Source organism: Lactuca virosa, chromosome 4 (genome assembly GCF_052849685.1).
Source record: "Lactuca virosa cultivar CGN04683 chromosome 4, Lactuca_virosa_CGN04683_v6, whole genome shotgun sequence".
NCBI lineage: Eukaryota > Viridiplantae > Streptophyta > Magnoliopsida > Asterales > Asteraceae > Lactuca > Lactuca virosa.
The window spans coordinates 437,899,252-437,914,452 of NC_136429.1; the positions used below are offsets into that span (position 1 = coordinate 437,899,252).

The following is a 15,201-nucleotide window of genomic DNA, read 5'->3' on the forward strand; positions in this document are numbered from 1 at the left end:
ACAAAAGGTTTTCCTACATTCAAGTCCATACCCTTGGGTAGCAAGGGTATACAAACATGTTCATACATTGCTAGTAAGCTACCATAGGGGTAGTTTAGGAAGATACTATTACTAGAACGATGAAACATACAATGAGTCAGTTCATACATGAGTCAATACATACTATAATGAGAAACAAACATGAAACAGAGTGATGAGAAACAAACATACAGGCTAGACAGAGAAAGAACATACAATACAGCTAGCACACAATTCACATAACATTTACATTAATACATTTATGTGAGCCATTAAACAGGGCATGGCACTACCTGCCATGACTGTTTTTGTATCAGAATCTCCTTAATTGGGGAGCGCATGAGTTTGTGTATAGATCTATACTGGATTGACTATCCTACACCTTTCTGTTCGCTACAGTGGGACTTGCAAGTCTACGGGTGCCAAACGTCATTTTTGTGGCATCTTACATTGTCACTTTACTATTGAGTCGGTAGCAAGATACAGGCCGATCACATGTTACCTTAAAATATACAATTAACTTAAGGTAGTTAGTACAGCAGTAGTTTCATAATACTACATTAAAGTACTATAACATTTTCCCTTTACATTTTACTTTGTGATTTCACACAATAAACAATAATGTAAAAAAAAACTATATTTTTGGTTAATGATAGTCGGATTTGGGAAAATACTCACTTTTACAAAGGATACACACACAGACACTAGATGCCTTGGTAGAAGGCTACTTTTAGTAGGAAACATAGGGTTTTCTAGGATAGTTCAAACAAATACAAAACTTTTACAAACACACAGTACATCTTACAAAACATCTTACAAATGCTTTCATACAAACACAGACACTAATATACTTATGAACTCACCAGCTCTAAAGCTGATAAACTCTTTCAAAATAACTTGTATTCTCAGGTCACCAGTAGACAGGTACCGGAGCCAGGTTTTGAGAAGATGGAGCTCGTTCAAGACTCATCTTATATTTTGATGTATATTGTTTTGGTGTCTTTAAAACTTAACGGAACACACTTGTATGAAATTATATTATTAATGCAATGGATGATGTTGTTGCTTGTTTACTACTTGCATTGTTGTGATACTGTACATGACGTCCTCCACCCCAGAACGTTTCCGCCGTTCATTTGGTTTTGAGGGTGTGACAGATTGGTATCAGAGCATTGTTTATAGTGAATCGAGTGTATCAACCCATAAAAGATATACGAACTATAAACACAAGCGGGATTTAAAATACTCTGATGAAGAGTTTATACTTTAAATAATAAAATATTTAATAAAGTATACATACCTGCATTCATACTAAAATCAGTGTCACTAGGACTGAACAAAAGTATTACGATTGGTGGACAGCATAAGCATACTTAGAGACATATGGTCAACCCTGGGAAGATGTAGCCTGATCAACTACATTATCCGAGGAGTGATTAGCATGTGCCTAAGTGTGGTTGTGAGGTTGCACCAAGTCTAAAAACTTACCAACACTTCTACAACAAGAACAGTAGAACAAAACATTAAACTTAAAATACTATAGGAGTATTTTGTGTCACTATAATTACTTATTTGAGAACTAAAGGTCTTTATTAGTATAACAATGGTTGTTTAGTGGATACACTAAAGTTATATGTACTAGGATGTCATAGACTTAGAATCTGTGATCTTTGCCTTACTTCCTGTTCCTTGTTTGGTTGTGGGCTTAGGGTTAGGGTTACTTATTCGAAGGTCTATCCCGTCTGCATGACATATAACTGGTATGCTTTAAACAAGTATTGAGGCAACTGATAAAGATCATCTTATAATTATTTAATTAGTTAGTTAGTTTAAATTAGTTATCTCTTATATCCCTTTTCTCGCGTAGATTTAATGGCTGAATTTTATCTTCCCGGAGACCCGTACTTTCCCAACCACGACAACGCAGAATGGCTGGAAGACGAACCAGAAGATAATCACCCAATTCCGTTAGATGATTATGAAGCTGAAGGTTTTTCTGAGGGTTCCGACTCGGAGCCAGAAGTCAACAACCAACCCCCAGCTGTTCAAAACCCAAACCTTCGGCCTGCATTTCAAGGACCCACACCTTTGTGGGCCACAAACTTGAATAGGTGGAGTCAGGAACAAGGTCAACCTTTTCCCTACGATGGAGACAGAAGCTTCTACGACATTACTGAGGGAGGTTCGGCTGATAGGGTCCTACCTATCATGGTTCGTAGGATTGCTCGGAAGACCGATCAGGGTCGAGCATCTATCGACCGGGTAATAGAAGTGGATGCCAATTCTGGTATTAACACTGTCCGCATTCGCCAGCTGGAGTCCGCTCATGAAAGGGCTCAGTTTAGCAATGCAATGCTTCAGAAGGAACTTGCTGAAACCCGAGCCGAAGTCAGGGAACTTCGAGCTCAGGAAGCAAGGTCTGATAGACATGTGAGGGACATAGAGCGTCACCTATCGGATTCAAGGACTCACTCAAGCAGTTCTCGTCGTCGTTAGAATCGTACCAACTTCTCTTTTAGATATAACTTAGTTATGTAAAAACTTAAGTCTAATTTCCTATCCTTATAAATCTTACACCTGCTAGGTTTTGATTAGGTAGTATGCTGTCAAAATTTTCCCATCTTGGATGATGTAAGACCTACTTCTAGGTCATTTTTCCCCAAACTCATTACATCTGTAATTCCAATATCTTTGACAGATATAAAAATCTAATGGAAATTATTATCCAAATACTTTCATCTTCATTCAAGTATTCCATTTAATTATGCTGTTGGGCTATGGAGAGTTAGTCCATGAGTCATTCTCATCAATGTTCATGTCAAATTCTTATCAATATCTTATTCATTCTAAACTTTCAGCTAAAAGATGCCTCCACGTAAGTCAACAAGACGTAATCCTCCACCACCTATTCCTCAATTTGATACAGCAGCCCTCAATGCTGCTGTAGCTGCGGCTGTGGCAACAGCCATGGCTGAATATCATTCTTCAAGTTCCACTGGAGGAGGGACTCCTATTCCAACAATACAGGTTGAAACCCCTGTGCGCTCGAGAGAGTGCTCCTACAAAGACTTTACAAACTGCAAGCCATTATCCTTCAGAGGAACTGGCGGAGTCATTGTACTCTCGCAATGGTTTGAGAAAACCGAATCGGTTTTCGCAATCTGCTCCTGTCCAGAAGGGAGCAAGGTGAAGTTCGCTGCTTGCACCTTTGAAACCAGAGCCCTAACATGGTGGAATAGCCATGTTAAGTCACTATCTCTTTCAGTGGCAAATGATATGGGCTGGGATACTTTAAAAGACCTCATGATTGAGGAGTATTGCCCGAGGGGCGAGATCCAAAAACTGGAGGAAGAACTTTGGCGCCTAACCATGAAAGGCACCGACATCGTAGCATATACCGCCAGGTTCTGTGAACTGGTGGCCCTCTGTCCCAACATGATTCATACAGAAGGAAAGAAGATCGAGAGGTATATATGGGGGCTGGTGCCACCATACCAGGGAAATGTATTGTCATCACGCCCCACTACATTTGATAGTGCCAAGCGATTGGCACAGCAGCTAGTTGACCACGGGGTCCGTACCCCGGCTGCAACAACCACCCTGGCCATCTCAGAAACCGCCAGAACTGCAGAGTCCAAGCGGAAATTCTGGGAGGACAAGAAAAAGAAGAAGGCTGCGAAGAAACAGCAGACGGTGGCAATTCATAGTGCGACAGCACCTGCCACTGCTGCTATTCCAATAAAGCAGTATTCTGGAAGTTTGCCTTTATGCAACAAGTGCAACTACCATCATATGGGAGCCTGTCGGGACATGCAGTGTGTAAACTGCAACAGGAAGGGGCATACAGCCCGTTTCTGTAAATCTCCGGCAAGGCCAATCACCCAAGTCCCCGGCGCTGGAGTGGGCCAATCTTGCTACAACTGTGGCGATGTGGGCCACTACAAGAGGAACTGCCCCAAGGCAGGGAATGCCGGTGGAGTAGGAAGAGTTTTGGCTATAGGCCATGAGGAGGCGGTTGCCGACCCCACAGTGGTCACTGGTACGTTTCTCCTCGACAACTCTTATGCTTGTATACTATTTGATAGTGGAGCGGAGAGGAGCTTCGTGAATCAAAAATTTGCTCATTTACTTAAGCAAAAATCACGAGCACTCAAAGAACCGTTCACAGTAGAAATGGCTAATGGGAAGACAGAGAGCACTAGCTGCATTTACATAGGGTGTACCCTAACTTTAGATAGCCATTCATTCTCGATCGATCTCATGCCAGTCTCAATTAAAAGTTTCGACGTCATCATTGGCATGGATTGGTTGAGTCTTCAGCGTGCCGACATCATGTGTTACGAAAAGGCAGTTCGCCTTAATCTTTCGTCTGGCGAAACCCTAGTAGTTTATGGCGACAAACCCGGCACAAACCTTCGTATCATCTCGAGCATTCAAGCTCAGAAATTCTTGCGAAAGGAATGTCGCGCATTCCTTGCTCATGTGGTAGATGTGAGCCAAGAAGCGAAAGACATCAAGAACATTCCAGTAGTACACGACTTTCCCGACATCTTTCCAGAAGAGCTACCAGGATTACCTCCGCAACGACAAGTCGAGTTCAGAATCGACTTAGTTCCAGGGGCTACCCCCGTAGCCAAATCGCCTTATCGTCTAGCACCTGCAGAGATGCAAGAACTATCCTGTCAACTTAACGAACTGCTCAGCAAGGGCTTTATAAGACCAAGCTTCTCACCTTGAGGAGCTCCAGTCTTGTTCGTCAAGAAGAAAGACGGATCTTTTCGTATGTGCATCGACTACAGGGAGCTCAACAAACTGACCGTCAAAAATCGTTATCCTTTGCCTCGGATAGACGATTTATTCGATCAACTTCAAGGGGCGAGTTTCTTTTCCAAAATCGACTTAAGATCCGGATATCACCAATTACGAGTGCTAGGGGAGGATGTTCCAAAGACAGCCTTCCGAACTCGTTATGGGCACTACGAATTCGTAGTGATGCCGTTCGGATTAACAAACGCGCCCGCTGTATTCATGGACTTAATGAATAGGGTGTGTCGTCCTTACTTGGATCAGTTCGTCATCGTCTTCATCGATGACATACTTATCTACTCTCGTAGTAAGGAAGAACATAGTCAACATCTGCGACAAGTCTTAGAAACCCTGCGCGCGGAGAAGCTGTATGCAAAATTCTCGAAATGCGAATTTTGGATCCGACGAGTCGAATTCTTAGGGCACGTGGTTAGCGAAGAGGGAATCCACGTAGACCCATCCAAAATCAAAGCCATTGAGAGCTTGTCAGCACTGAAGACGCCAACAGAAATTCGTCAATTTCTAGGCCTCGCTGGCTACTATCGCCGATTCATTCAGAACTTCTCCCGCATTGCGAAGCCTCTTACAACACTTACCCAGAAGGGCGTATCCTTTGACTGGGAAGAAAAGTAGGAGAGAGCGTTCCAAACGCTCAAACGAGCCTTATGCACTGCACCAATACTATCCCTTCCCGAAGGAATAGAAGACTTCGTTGTCTATTGCGATGCATCGAACCAAGGTCTCGGATGTGTTCTGATGCAGCGAGGTAAGGTCATCGCCTATGCCTCGAGGCAGCTGAAAACACATGAGGTCAACTATACGACGCACGATCTTGAACTAGGAGCAGTGGTATTTGCTCTAAAGATCTGGAGACACTACCTGTACGGTACGAAGAGCACAATCTTTACAGACCACAAGAGCCTGCAACACATATTCGATCAGAAGGAGCTCAACATGAGACAACGACGGTGGGTCGAGCTACTCAGTGACTACGAATGCGAAATTCGTTATCATCCCGGCAAGGCCAATGTAGTAGCTGACGCCCTAAGTCGGAAAGAATATTCTGGTCGTAAGGTCAAGTCATTGACTATGACTATCCATTCACACTTATCCACACAAATACAGGCAGCTCAGCTCGACGCTTTGAAGCCTGAAAATGTGACCAATGAATCCCTGCGAGGGATGGATAAGAACTTGGAAGTCAAAGGTGGCGGAGCTTATTATCTCATGAACCGGATCTGGACCCCGAAACTTGGTGGTTTCAGAGATTTGGTCATGAAGGAGGCGCATAACACTCGTTATTCCGTTCACCCAGGTTCAGATAAGATGTATCTGGATCTTAAAAAGTTACACTGGTGGCCTAACATGAAAGCAGAGATTGCTACCTTCGTAAGTAAATGCCTTACTTGCGCAAAGGTCAAGGTCGAGTACCAGAAACCCTCAGGTCTTCTTCAACAGCCTGAGATCCCAGAATGGAAGTGGGAGCGGATCACCATGGATTTCATAACCAAGTTGCCCAAGACAACGGGTGGACTTGATACCATATGGGTCATCGTCGACAGATTGACCAAGTCCGCACACTTCCTGCCTATCAAAGAGACAGACAAGATGGAGAAGCTTACAAGAACTTACATAAGGGAAATTGTACGATTGCACGGTGTCCCTATATCCATTATCTCAGACAGAGATAGTAGGTTCACTTCCAGGTTCTGGCAGTCGCTACAAGGTTCCTTAGGAACTAGGCTGGACATGAGTACAGCCTACCATCCGCAGACAGACGGGCAAAGTGAGAGGACTATCCAAACCTTAGAGGACATGTTGCGAGCCTGTGTGATTGACTTTGGGAAAACATGGGATACTCATTTACCCCTTGTAGAATTTTCCTACAACAACAGTTATCACACAAGCATAAAGGCTGCTCCGTTCGAGGCCCTCTACGGCCGAAAGTGCAGATCCCCTCTGTGCTGGGCTGAGGTGGGTGATACCCAGTTAGCTAAGGGACTAGTTCCTGAAAGCACTCTCACAGGTCCGGAGATCATACGGGAAACGACAGAGAAGATCGTTCAGATCCGTGAACGACTGAAAGCCTCCAGAGACCGACAGAAAAGCTACGCTGATAAACGAAGGAAACCGTTGGAATTCCAGGTGGGCGACCATGTTCTATTGAAGGTCTCACCCTGGAAGGGCTTGATACGCTTCGGAAAGCGTGGAAAGCTAAATCCAAGGTACATTGGGCCTTTCGAGATTCTTGCCAGAATCGGCCCTGTAGCTTACAAACTTAACCTACCGAGCGAACTCAGTAACGTACATCCTACCTTCCACGTCTCGAACTTGAAAAAGTGCCTGTCCGACGAGACTCTTGTAATCCCACTCGACGAGATCGAGATCAACGAGAGCCTCAACTTCATGGAAGAACCAGTAGAGATCATGGACCGAGAGGTCAAGCAAACGAAACAAAGCCGCATCCCGATAGTGAAGGTTCGCTGGAACGCCAAGCGAGGACCTGAATTCACTTGGGAGCGAGAGGATCAGATGAAACTGAAATATCCTCGTCTTTTTAATTAGTTCCTTGTAACTACTTATTTGCTTAAATTCTAATTTCGGGACGAAATTCCTTATAAGGAGGGGATGATGTGACAACCCGAAATTTCTATTCTGTACAACATGTTAATTCAATAGAAGTCAAATCAGTTACAGTTAAATTTTCAGACTTTTTGGATTAAGTTTGTTTATTTTAGGATTTACACTTTAGGAGATACCAGGAGAGAGGATGCCCTAGGGTTATAGTGCATCACTGTTATTCCTAAACTTCAAGAAATTGGAGTTACTACCGGGAATAAAATATTTTCAGCCAAAAACCCAGAAATTTGGGGTATATATATGACACTTGTCATTTATTATCATTTTTCCAAATTTCTCAAGAACAAAAGCAAATCCTCTCAAGTATCATCACGGGATTTATTCCAGATCTCGATCTAGTAAGTGTTTTCAACCATTTCAAGTTAGTAGATCACTTAATCTAGTGTTTTAACACCTTTCTAACCGTGAAATCATTCCAAAAGGTTGATTCTTCCATTTACACCAAGAACACCAAGAACACACACTAGTGTTCTTGGCATTTTGGCTCATTTCAAGCTTCCATATAGTAAGTACTTCTATCCTAGAGTGTGTTTAAGCTTGCTATACTTCATTATAACATGAAATCATCCAAGAAACACCAAGAAAATGGTGTTTACGGTTCTTGAACCGTAAACCCATTTTAAGGGATCGAAATGTCCCTAGTCCCTTCCTAAGCCTAGGTAACTAACTTAGATCCTTACCTTGATGTGTTAAGGACTTGAAATCATCGAAATACCAACATCCATAAGAGTTTACGGCCGTAAACTCTAGGGTTTACGACCGTAAACCCAAAGGGATGTGGTCTTTGGGCCGTAAACTCCAAATAGGAGTGAAATGGTGCCCTAGCTTCTTCCTTAGGCTTATACTTCAAGAGGAAACACTTCAATGGACTTAGAAACATTCAAATCAACAAATGGTCAAAAGAGGGGGAGTTTACGGCCGTAAACTCTAGAGTTTACGACCGTAAACCCATTGGGTTGAGGTCACAAAACCGTAAACTCAAGTTAGGGTTTCTTTTGAACCCTAAACCCTATAGCATTGTTCGACAACACTTAGATGCATTCCTTGAGACTTATAACACTTATATAAGGTGTTTAACTTGTCTTAGGATGTCTTAACTTTGCTAATTAGCTGTTTAAAGTCTAATTAGATACATATATGTTGTATTTATATGTTAAATAGGATCATTGTGTGTGTACAAGTCTTCACTTGACACCTAGCAATCCTATTTCTTCAGTTCATCCAAACCACCAACTACAGGTGAGTTCATACCCCTTAATTAACCTTTTAAATGTTTTAAATGCTTTTATGGGGGGATACAAGTTGAACAATTATAGTTATTATATCAATCACATGTGATTAATAACTACCAAACAAATGGTTTTCTTACTTTTCAAACTGGTTATCAAACTGTTTTACCTCAAACTGTTTTACCTCAAACTGTTTTACCTCAAACTGTTTTACAAACTCTTTTATTGTCAATACATTTATCAAACTCTTTTAACTTATATTATGTGTATCTATATAAATATAGTTATATAAGTAGGATTGGAAGGACTTAGGACTGCTAGTCTACCCTGCTTCCTGTTCTTGTTTGATTGTGGTCTTGGGGTATCAAGGTTAGTTGTCCGAGGGTCGTTTGAATCCTAGTTATATATTATGTATACGTATATGGATATAAAAGGTTTGTTATCAACCTCTTTTAACTTATATTATGTGTATCTATATAAATATAGTTATATAAGTAGGATTAAGAAGGACTTAGGACTGCTAGTCTACCCTGCTTCCTGTTCTTGTTTGATTGTGGTCTTGGGGTATCAAGGTTAGTTGTCCGAGGGTCGTTTGAATCCTAGTTATATATTATGTATATGTATATAGATACAAAAGGTTTTCCTACATTCAAGTCCATACCCTTGGGTAGCAAGGGTATACAAACATGTTCATACATTGCTAGTAAGCTACCATAGGGGTAGTTTAGGAAGATACTATTACTAGAACGATGAAACATACAATGAGTCAGTTCATACATGAGTCAATACATACTATAATGAGAAACAAACATGAAACAGAGTGATGAGAAACAAACATACAGGCTAGACAGAGAAAGAACATACAATACAGCTAGCACACAATTCACATAACATTTACATTAATACATTTATGTGAGCCATTAAACAGGGCATGGCACTACCTGCCATGACTGTTTTTGTATCAGAATCTCCTTAATTGGGGAGCGCATGAGTTTGTGTATAGATCTATACTGGATTGACTATCCTACACCTTTCTGTTCGCTACAGTGGGACTTGCAAGTCTACGGGTGCCAAACGTCATTTTTGTGGCATCTTACATTGTCACTTTACTATTGAGTCGGTAGCAAGATACAGGCCGATCACATGTTACCTTAAAATATACAATTAACTTAAGGTAGTTAGTACAGCAGTAGTTTCATAATACTACATTAAAGTACTATAACATTTTCCCTTTACATTTTACTTTGTGATTTCACACAATAAACAATAATGTAAAAAAAACTATATTTTTGGTTAATGATAGTCGGATTTGGGAAAATACTCACTTTTACAAAGGATACACACACAGACACTAGATGCCTTGGTAGAAGGCTACTTTTAGTAGGAAACATAGAGTTTTCTAGGATAGTTCAAACAAATACAAAACTTTTACAAACACACAGTACATCTTACAAATGCTTTCATACAAACACAGACACTAATATACTTATGAACTCACCAGCTCTAAAGCTGATAAACTCTTTCAAAATAACTTGTATTCTCAGGTCACCAGTAGACAGGTACCGGAGCCAGGTTTTGAGAAGATGGAGCTCGTTCAAGACTCATCTTATATTTTGATGTATATTGTTTTGGTGTCTTTAAAACTTAACGAAACACACTTGTATGAAATTATATTATTAATGCAATGGATGATGTTGTTGCTTGTTTACTACTTGCATTGTTGTGATACTGTACATGACGTCCTCCACCCCAGAACGTTTCCGCCGTTCATTTGGTTTTGAGGGTGTGACACTTATAAATTCCCAATCTTAGTTACTTAGGAAAATGTGAATTTGGTGCTAACCCATGAAATTTACACTTTGTACCTTACCAAGTCGTTAGTGGAGCGTGTGTGGTTAACCGACACACTAACCTAGACTAGTAAGAGTGGCGAAGGGTATCTTAATGTTTATCATAGATCGGTGGAGCGTGTGTGGTTAAACGGCACATCGATTAGGTGATAATATTAAGGGTACCAAGTGAATTTGCATGGTTATTCACACCTTGTTTTGTGATCCTCGGCATCCCAGTCATAAAACTTGAGAAGGCAAACATGCCATTGAAAAGTTCAATGAATCTCAAAAGTCTAGGAGTTTCAAAACCAAATAAAACCAAATAAATTATTTTGTTTTTCATGGTGGAAATTGGTGAATCGTCATTCGCCTACCTTCAAATATTTTATAGCTTGGATTACGACATCCCTCTTCCAAGTTGTAAAATATTGTGTTGGGTCCTAGCCTTAATATTTCATATTGGGTGTTATATTAAGGACTTAAATCAACTAACTTGAATATCTCACATTTTAGATGTCTGATTCAGACAACTATGATCTTCCCAAATCTGTTTCCTCCACCTCCTCTAATTATTCTCCCTAACCCACAAGTTCAAGGACACTCAAGCCCTATTGGCAAGCAAAGTCTATGTGTGCTCACATCTTGGAGATGAAGTCACATATTGACAAGCCGGGAGAGTTGGGTGTCAAGGTCTTGAGGAAGTTGATTGTTGACTCGGTTTTTCAATCACTCTCTAAGTCACATAGTGAGTTCCTTTAGAGCTACTATATGACAGACCATGACATGACCCTTAATGATCTTACCTATTTGCTTGGTTCTGCTGAATCAACAATGATTTGGAGCGTTGGTAAAGCAAATTTTATTTGAATATCAACTTCCCAAACTTCCAAGGACATTGACAATGGTAACATTGGAAATCCAGAAAAACTTTCTCTTCCCAATAGAAAGGGATCGGCCATAGTAAACTCGGTTGACCAAATGGTAAAGAGAAAGGCTAAGTCTGAGATAGTCCCGTGTACCATTTCCAAAGAGTCCATAGGTTTCTGTTGCCAAAGGAATGGGCATTGGTTGCAAAGCTGCCTGAAAGATCATAAGGTTGGTAAAGTCAAAAGTTTTGACTCTACTTCAGGTAAAGTCCACTATCTAACTCTATGAAGTTCCTATTTGGAGATTCTTATTGCATGATGTGACTAGATCACATTTTGATGTTTTAAGAATCAAAGTGAAGAGGAAGCTTAAAGGAACAATATGATGATTCTGATCGCGAAGATGGATTTCAGTCGCATGGTTCGGTGATCATAATTTTGAGTTGTTACTTAAAGAGTTGTGATAGATTGCTTAGGAATACATAACAACATAGTTTTTCACATGCATTTGCATTGTAAGGATAAGTTTTTCCGCAAAGTTATAAAATAAAAGAAAAGTTTTTTTGATTTTATTTATTTTAAAATATCCTTACAGTGGTATTTGTGAGAAATTGTTGTTTATATGTTTCCATTGATAGCAATATTGGAAAATGGATTTGATTATTTCGACTGTGGTAGTGTCATAATTTACCAAATAAGGAAAGATTCTCATCACCCAAGTTTCAGTTGGGTAGAAACTTGGAATCATGCAAGTTGCATGATGAATGAGAATTTTCATCTTTGGAAAATTAAGACTAATTCCTTGTTTACATGTATATGTGATTCAAGTGAAGGACTAAGGGATCGAGTACACATTCTTGTGCACCGGTCAAGTCCACCACAAAGATCGATAAGACTATTCGTCATGATTTACTAAGGTTTAGTAAATATGTTCATACTTACAAGTTTAAGTATAATTCTGAAACATTGCAAAAGTTTCAATGTATGGCAGAACGAATGAGAAGAATCAAATTAGGCAGAAAGATAAAAGTTTCTCAATCTAAAAATATGGGAGAGTACTTTAGTATCATGTTTTGTGATCATCTTAATGATTAAGAAACCATATCACAATTGGTTCTCTAAGGACATCTTAGTGCATTCCTATGGCTAAAGAGAGGAATCATGAATTGTTGAAATGGTTAAATCAAGAAGATGAGTCATACTTCGTTCCTAAACAAGTCTTAGAGTCATACTCCAAGATTGTAACTTGAGTGACACATCTTAAACAAGGTTTATTAACACTAGTCAAATGTAAGAGTAAAAGGTGTCCTACTCTTGTACATTTGAAATTGGTAAGTTGTGATGTGTTGGATAAAACAAAGACCAACTAAGGCCAATTGTGTGAAGTGTTTGTCTTGATAAGAATCCGCACTATCCCTTGAATATTTGTTTGTCAAGGAATGGTTCTTGGCAAGAGAGTCTTATATGTCAAGAGGACAGTGGGAGTCTAAAAGATCCTGAAAGAGTTTCAAGATCTAATAAGAATAAAACCTGTAGTTTATCACTAGCATACGACTTGAGGTTTATAACCTATCGTGTTGACATATTCCTATTTCTGTGCCCATTCCAATTAAAGTTGGTTTAGCATTGGTTGCATAACAACTTGGAAGCAATGGCAGGCCCTTGTGCTGCCAAGTGGCAAGAAGTTAAGATTGCACAAGTTCGGTCCATATGAGTTTGGATTTGTCACTAACCTTGTCTTGTGATTATGGTCTGACAAATTCACATGGATAGGAACACATACACCATAAAATCTAAGTGTCATAAGGTTTCTCTCCGATTCATGAAAATGATGGTGAGGAAATGCTTTCACTAAGTGGATTTTAAGTAGATAGCAATTGTGATATTTGCATTCTCAAATTCGTTAGTGGAGCGTGTGTGGTTAACCGGCACACTAACATGGACTTGTGAGAAATGGCAAAGGTCTAAGACTATGATTATGACATTCCTTTTCATAGTTCTGAAATTGTTTAGACACAAATGTCTGCTATCTAAGGAAAGGTGTATGATTTTGATAAAGTTTTATCAAAGCATCTTCTATCAGAAGTCTGAACTTTGGTAAGAAAGTCAATAAAGTATTGATTTCAAGAAGTCCAACTGATTTCTGGATACATGTCAAAGCTAGTGGTTGCATGAGTGTTATGCTAATAATCATCATGTTAGTGGGAGCATGATAATTATGATAAGTGTTGCAAGTTAGCAATGTTAATTATAGAAAACAAAAGTTTCAATTCGTGAAGATGCATGGGTTGAAAAGGTTGTTTTGTTATAATTAAGGGAGAGAAAATTATACTTCATTTCAAATTCTAAATAGCTTAGATTGTGAGATTTTGATCAAATTTAGTCCTGATTACATTATTTGCGTTCTAAAATTCGATTATGATTACGGCATCCCTTTTCATAATCTGAATTATGAGAACATGGCAAATAGAAATAGAAATATTATAGCAAAAAAGACTGGTCTAGTATCATGTCTTTATGTGAGACATCATGAATCGTGTCCCATATGCTTCGGATATAGGATCGATTGCATGTGCTATAATATTCATCCTTTCTAAATTTTCAAAATGCTCAGGGCATTAAGAAGGGAAAAGTCTAGAATTGGATATGACTAAAATGGTTAAGCAATTGTCGAGGACAATCTAAGGTTTTCCAAAGATTGGTTGCTCATGGACAATTGGAAGTATAGTGTTAAATTTTTGGAAAGGACCATATTGACATATTCTGAAAAGAGGCAACTCCTGTTCAGAAGTGATAGTCAAAATGGGAATATGCAAAGGTTTCCATTGGTGGAAGTTGTTCTTCAAATCTGTGTAAGATTAGAAAACTTAATGCAAGAAGGATGTTGAAAGCAATGTACTTTGATTTTGAGACTTCGTTTCCATGGAATTTCTCTCCATTGGAATATTTTGTAATGTCTGTTGGCAAGTCTTTGTGACTTTGTGCATAGTCATTACAAGAGGATCAATGCATATAAGTTTAGAATCTAACAGATTTCGGTAAGTGACAGGAACTTGGAATTCTTACATTTACAATAAGGATTTGGGATTGTGAAATGAGCATCATTGGAATCATGTTCAATTGGTCTATTTCACACAGTAAGGATCATAGACAAACATAGTGTTCATACTTGGAGCATGGCATGACTATTGTTTTGATTCAAGTATAAAGTTGATTATTTGAAACATTATACAATGAATAATGAGTAATCAATATGGTGTTTAAATAAAAGGTGTTTTATTTACTCTCAAAGGTGCTTGGGACCATAGAGTGATTAGTATTATTCTTGTGTTTCACTTTGCATGTTTTGACTCCTAGAATAGCTAGGTTATTCTTCCCGAATGACTAAGTTATTCAAACGATCCACAGTTGATAATACGTTGGAAGTAGGTATTAAGGCAAGACTGTCATGAATTGGGTTTGTAGATGTCTAAGGTGTTGGACATAGCAAAAGTTGTTGCAACATTCATGAGTGCCCCTGGAATGAGATTCGAGTATTGGATTAAACCCACGCTCACTTGTATCACTTCATGGATTTTATCTCGAGTGATCGTGAGACGATAATATCTTATATTCTTCAAACCTAGAGATATGAGTTGTTAACTATGAGTTGGTTATACATTGATTGTACGAAAACGCATTGGTAACTCAATGTTATAAAACGTGCCTTTGTGTATGATTCAACAAGTAGTAGAACAAGAATATAAGTTGAAGTTTATCCATTCCTTTTACCCTTGGAGGGATAAAAGAGATATCTGTGGGCCCCTCGAT

At 39.4% G+C, this 15,201-nt stretch overlaps 1 protein-coding gene across 1 annotated transcript; it reads left to right on the top strand.

Annotated features, from left to right (window-relative positions):
- The first annotated feature begins 2,226 nt into the window (after positions 1-2,226).
- On the top strand, positions 2,227-7,389 carry LOC145106667 (uncharacterized). The gene is made up of 4 exons (XM_079043615.1): positions 2,227-2,305; positions 4,253-4,647; positions 4,822-5,163; positions 6,241-7,389. The coding sequence occupies exons 1-4, from the start codon at positions 2,227-2,229 to the stop codon at positions 7,387-7,389; spliced, it is 1,965 nt and encodes a 654-aa protein (XP_078899741.1).
- Positions 7,390-15,201: the final 7,812 nt, after the last annotated feature.

Coding starts and splice junctions, on each gene's coding strand:
- LOC145106667 (XM_079043615.1), top strand. CDS start 2,227: ATGGTTCGTAGGATTGCTCGGAAGACCGATCAGGGTCGAGCATCTATC. Junction 2,306..4,252: donor AGAAGTGGATGCCAATTCTG/GTATTAACACTG, acceptor CCCTAACTTTAG/ATAGCCATTCATTCTCGATC. Junction 4,648..4,821: donor TAGTTCCAGGGGCTACCCCC/GTAGCCAAATCG, acceptor GACTACAGGGAG/CTCAACAAACTGACCGTCAA.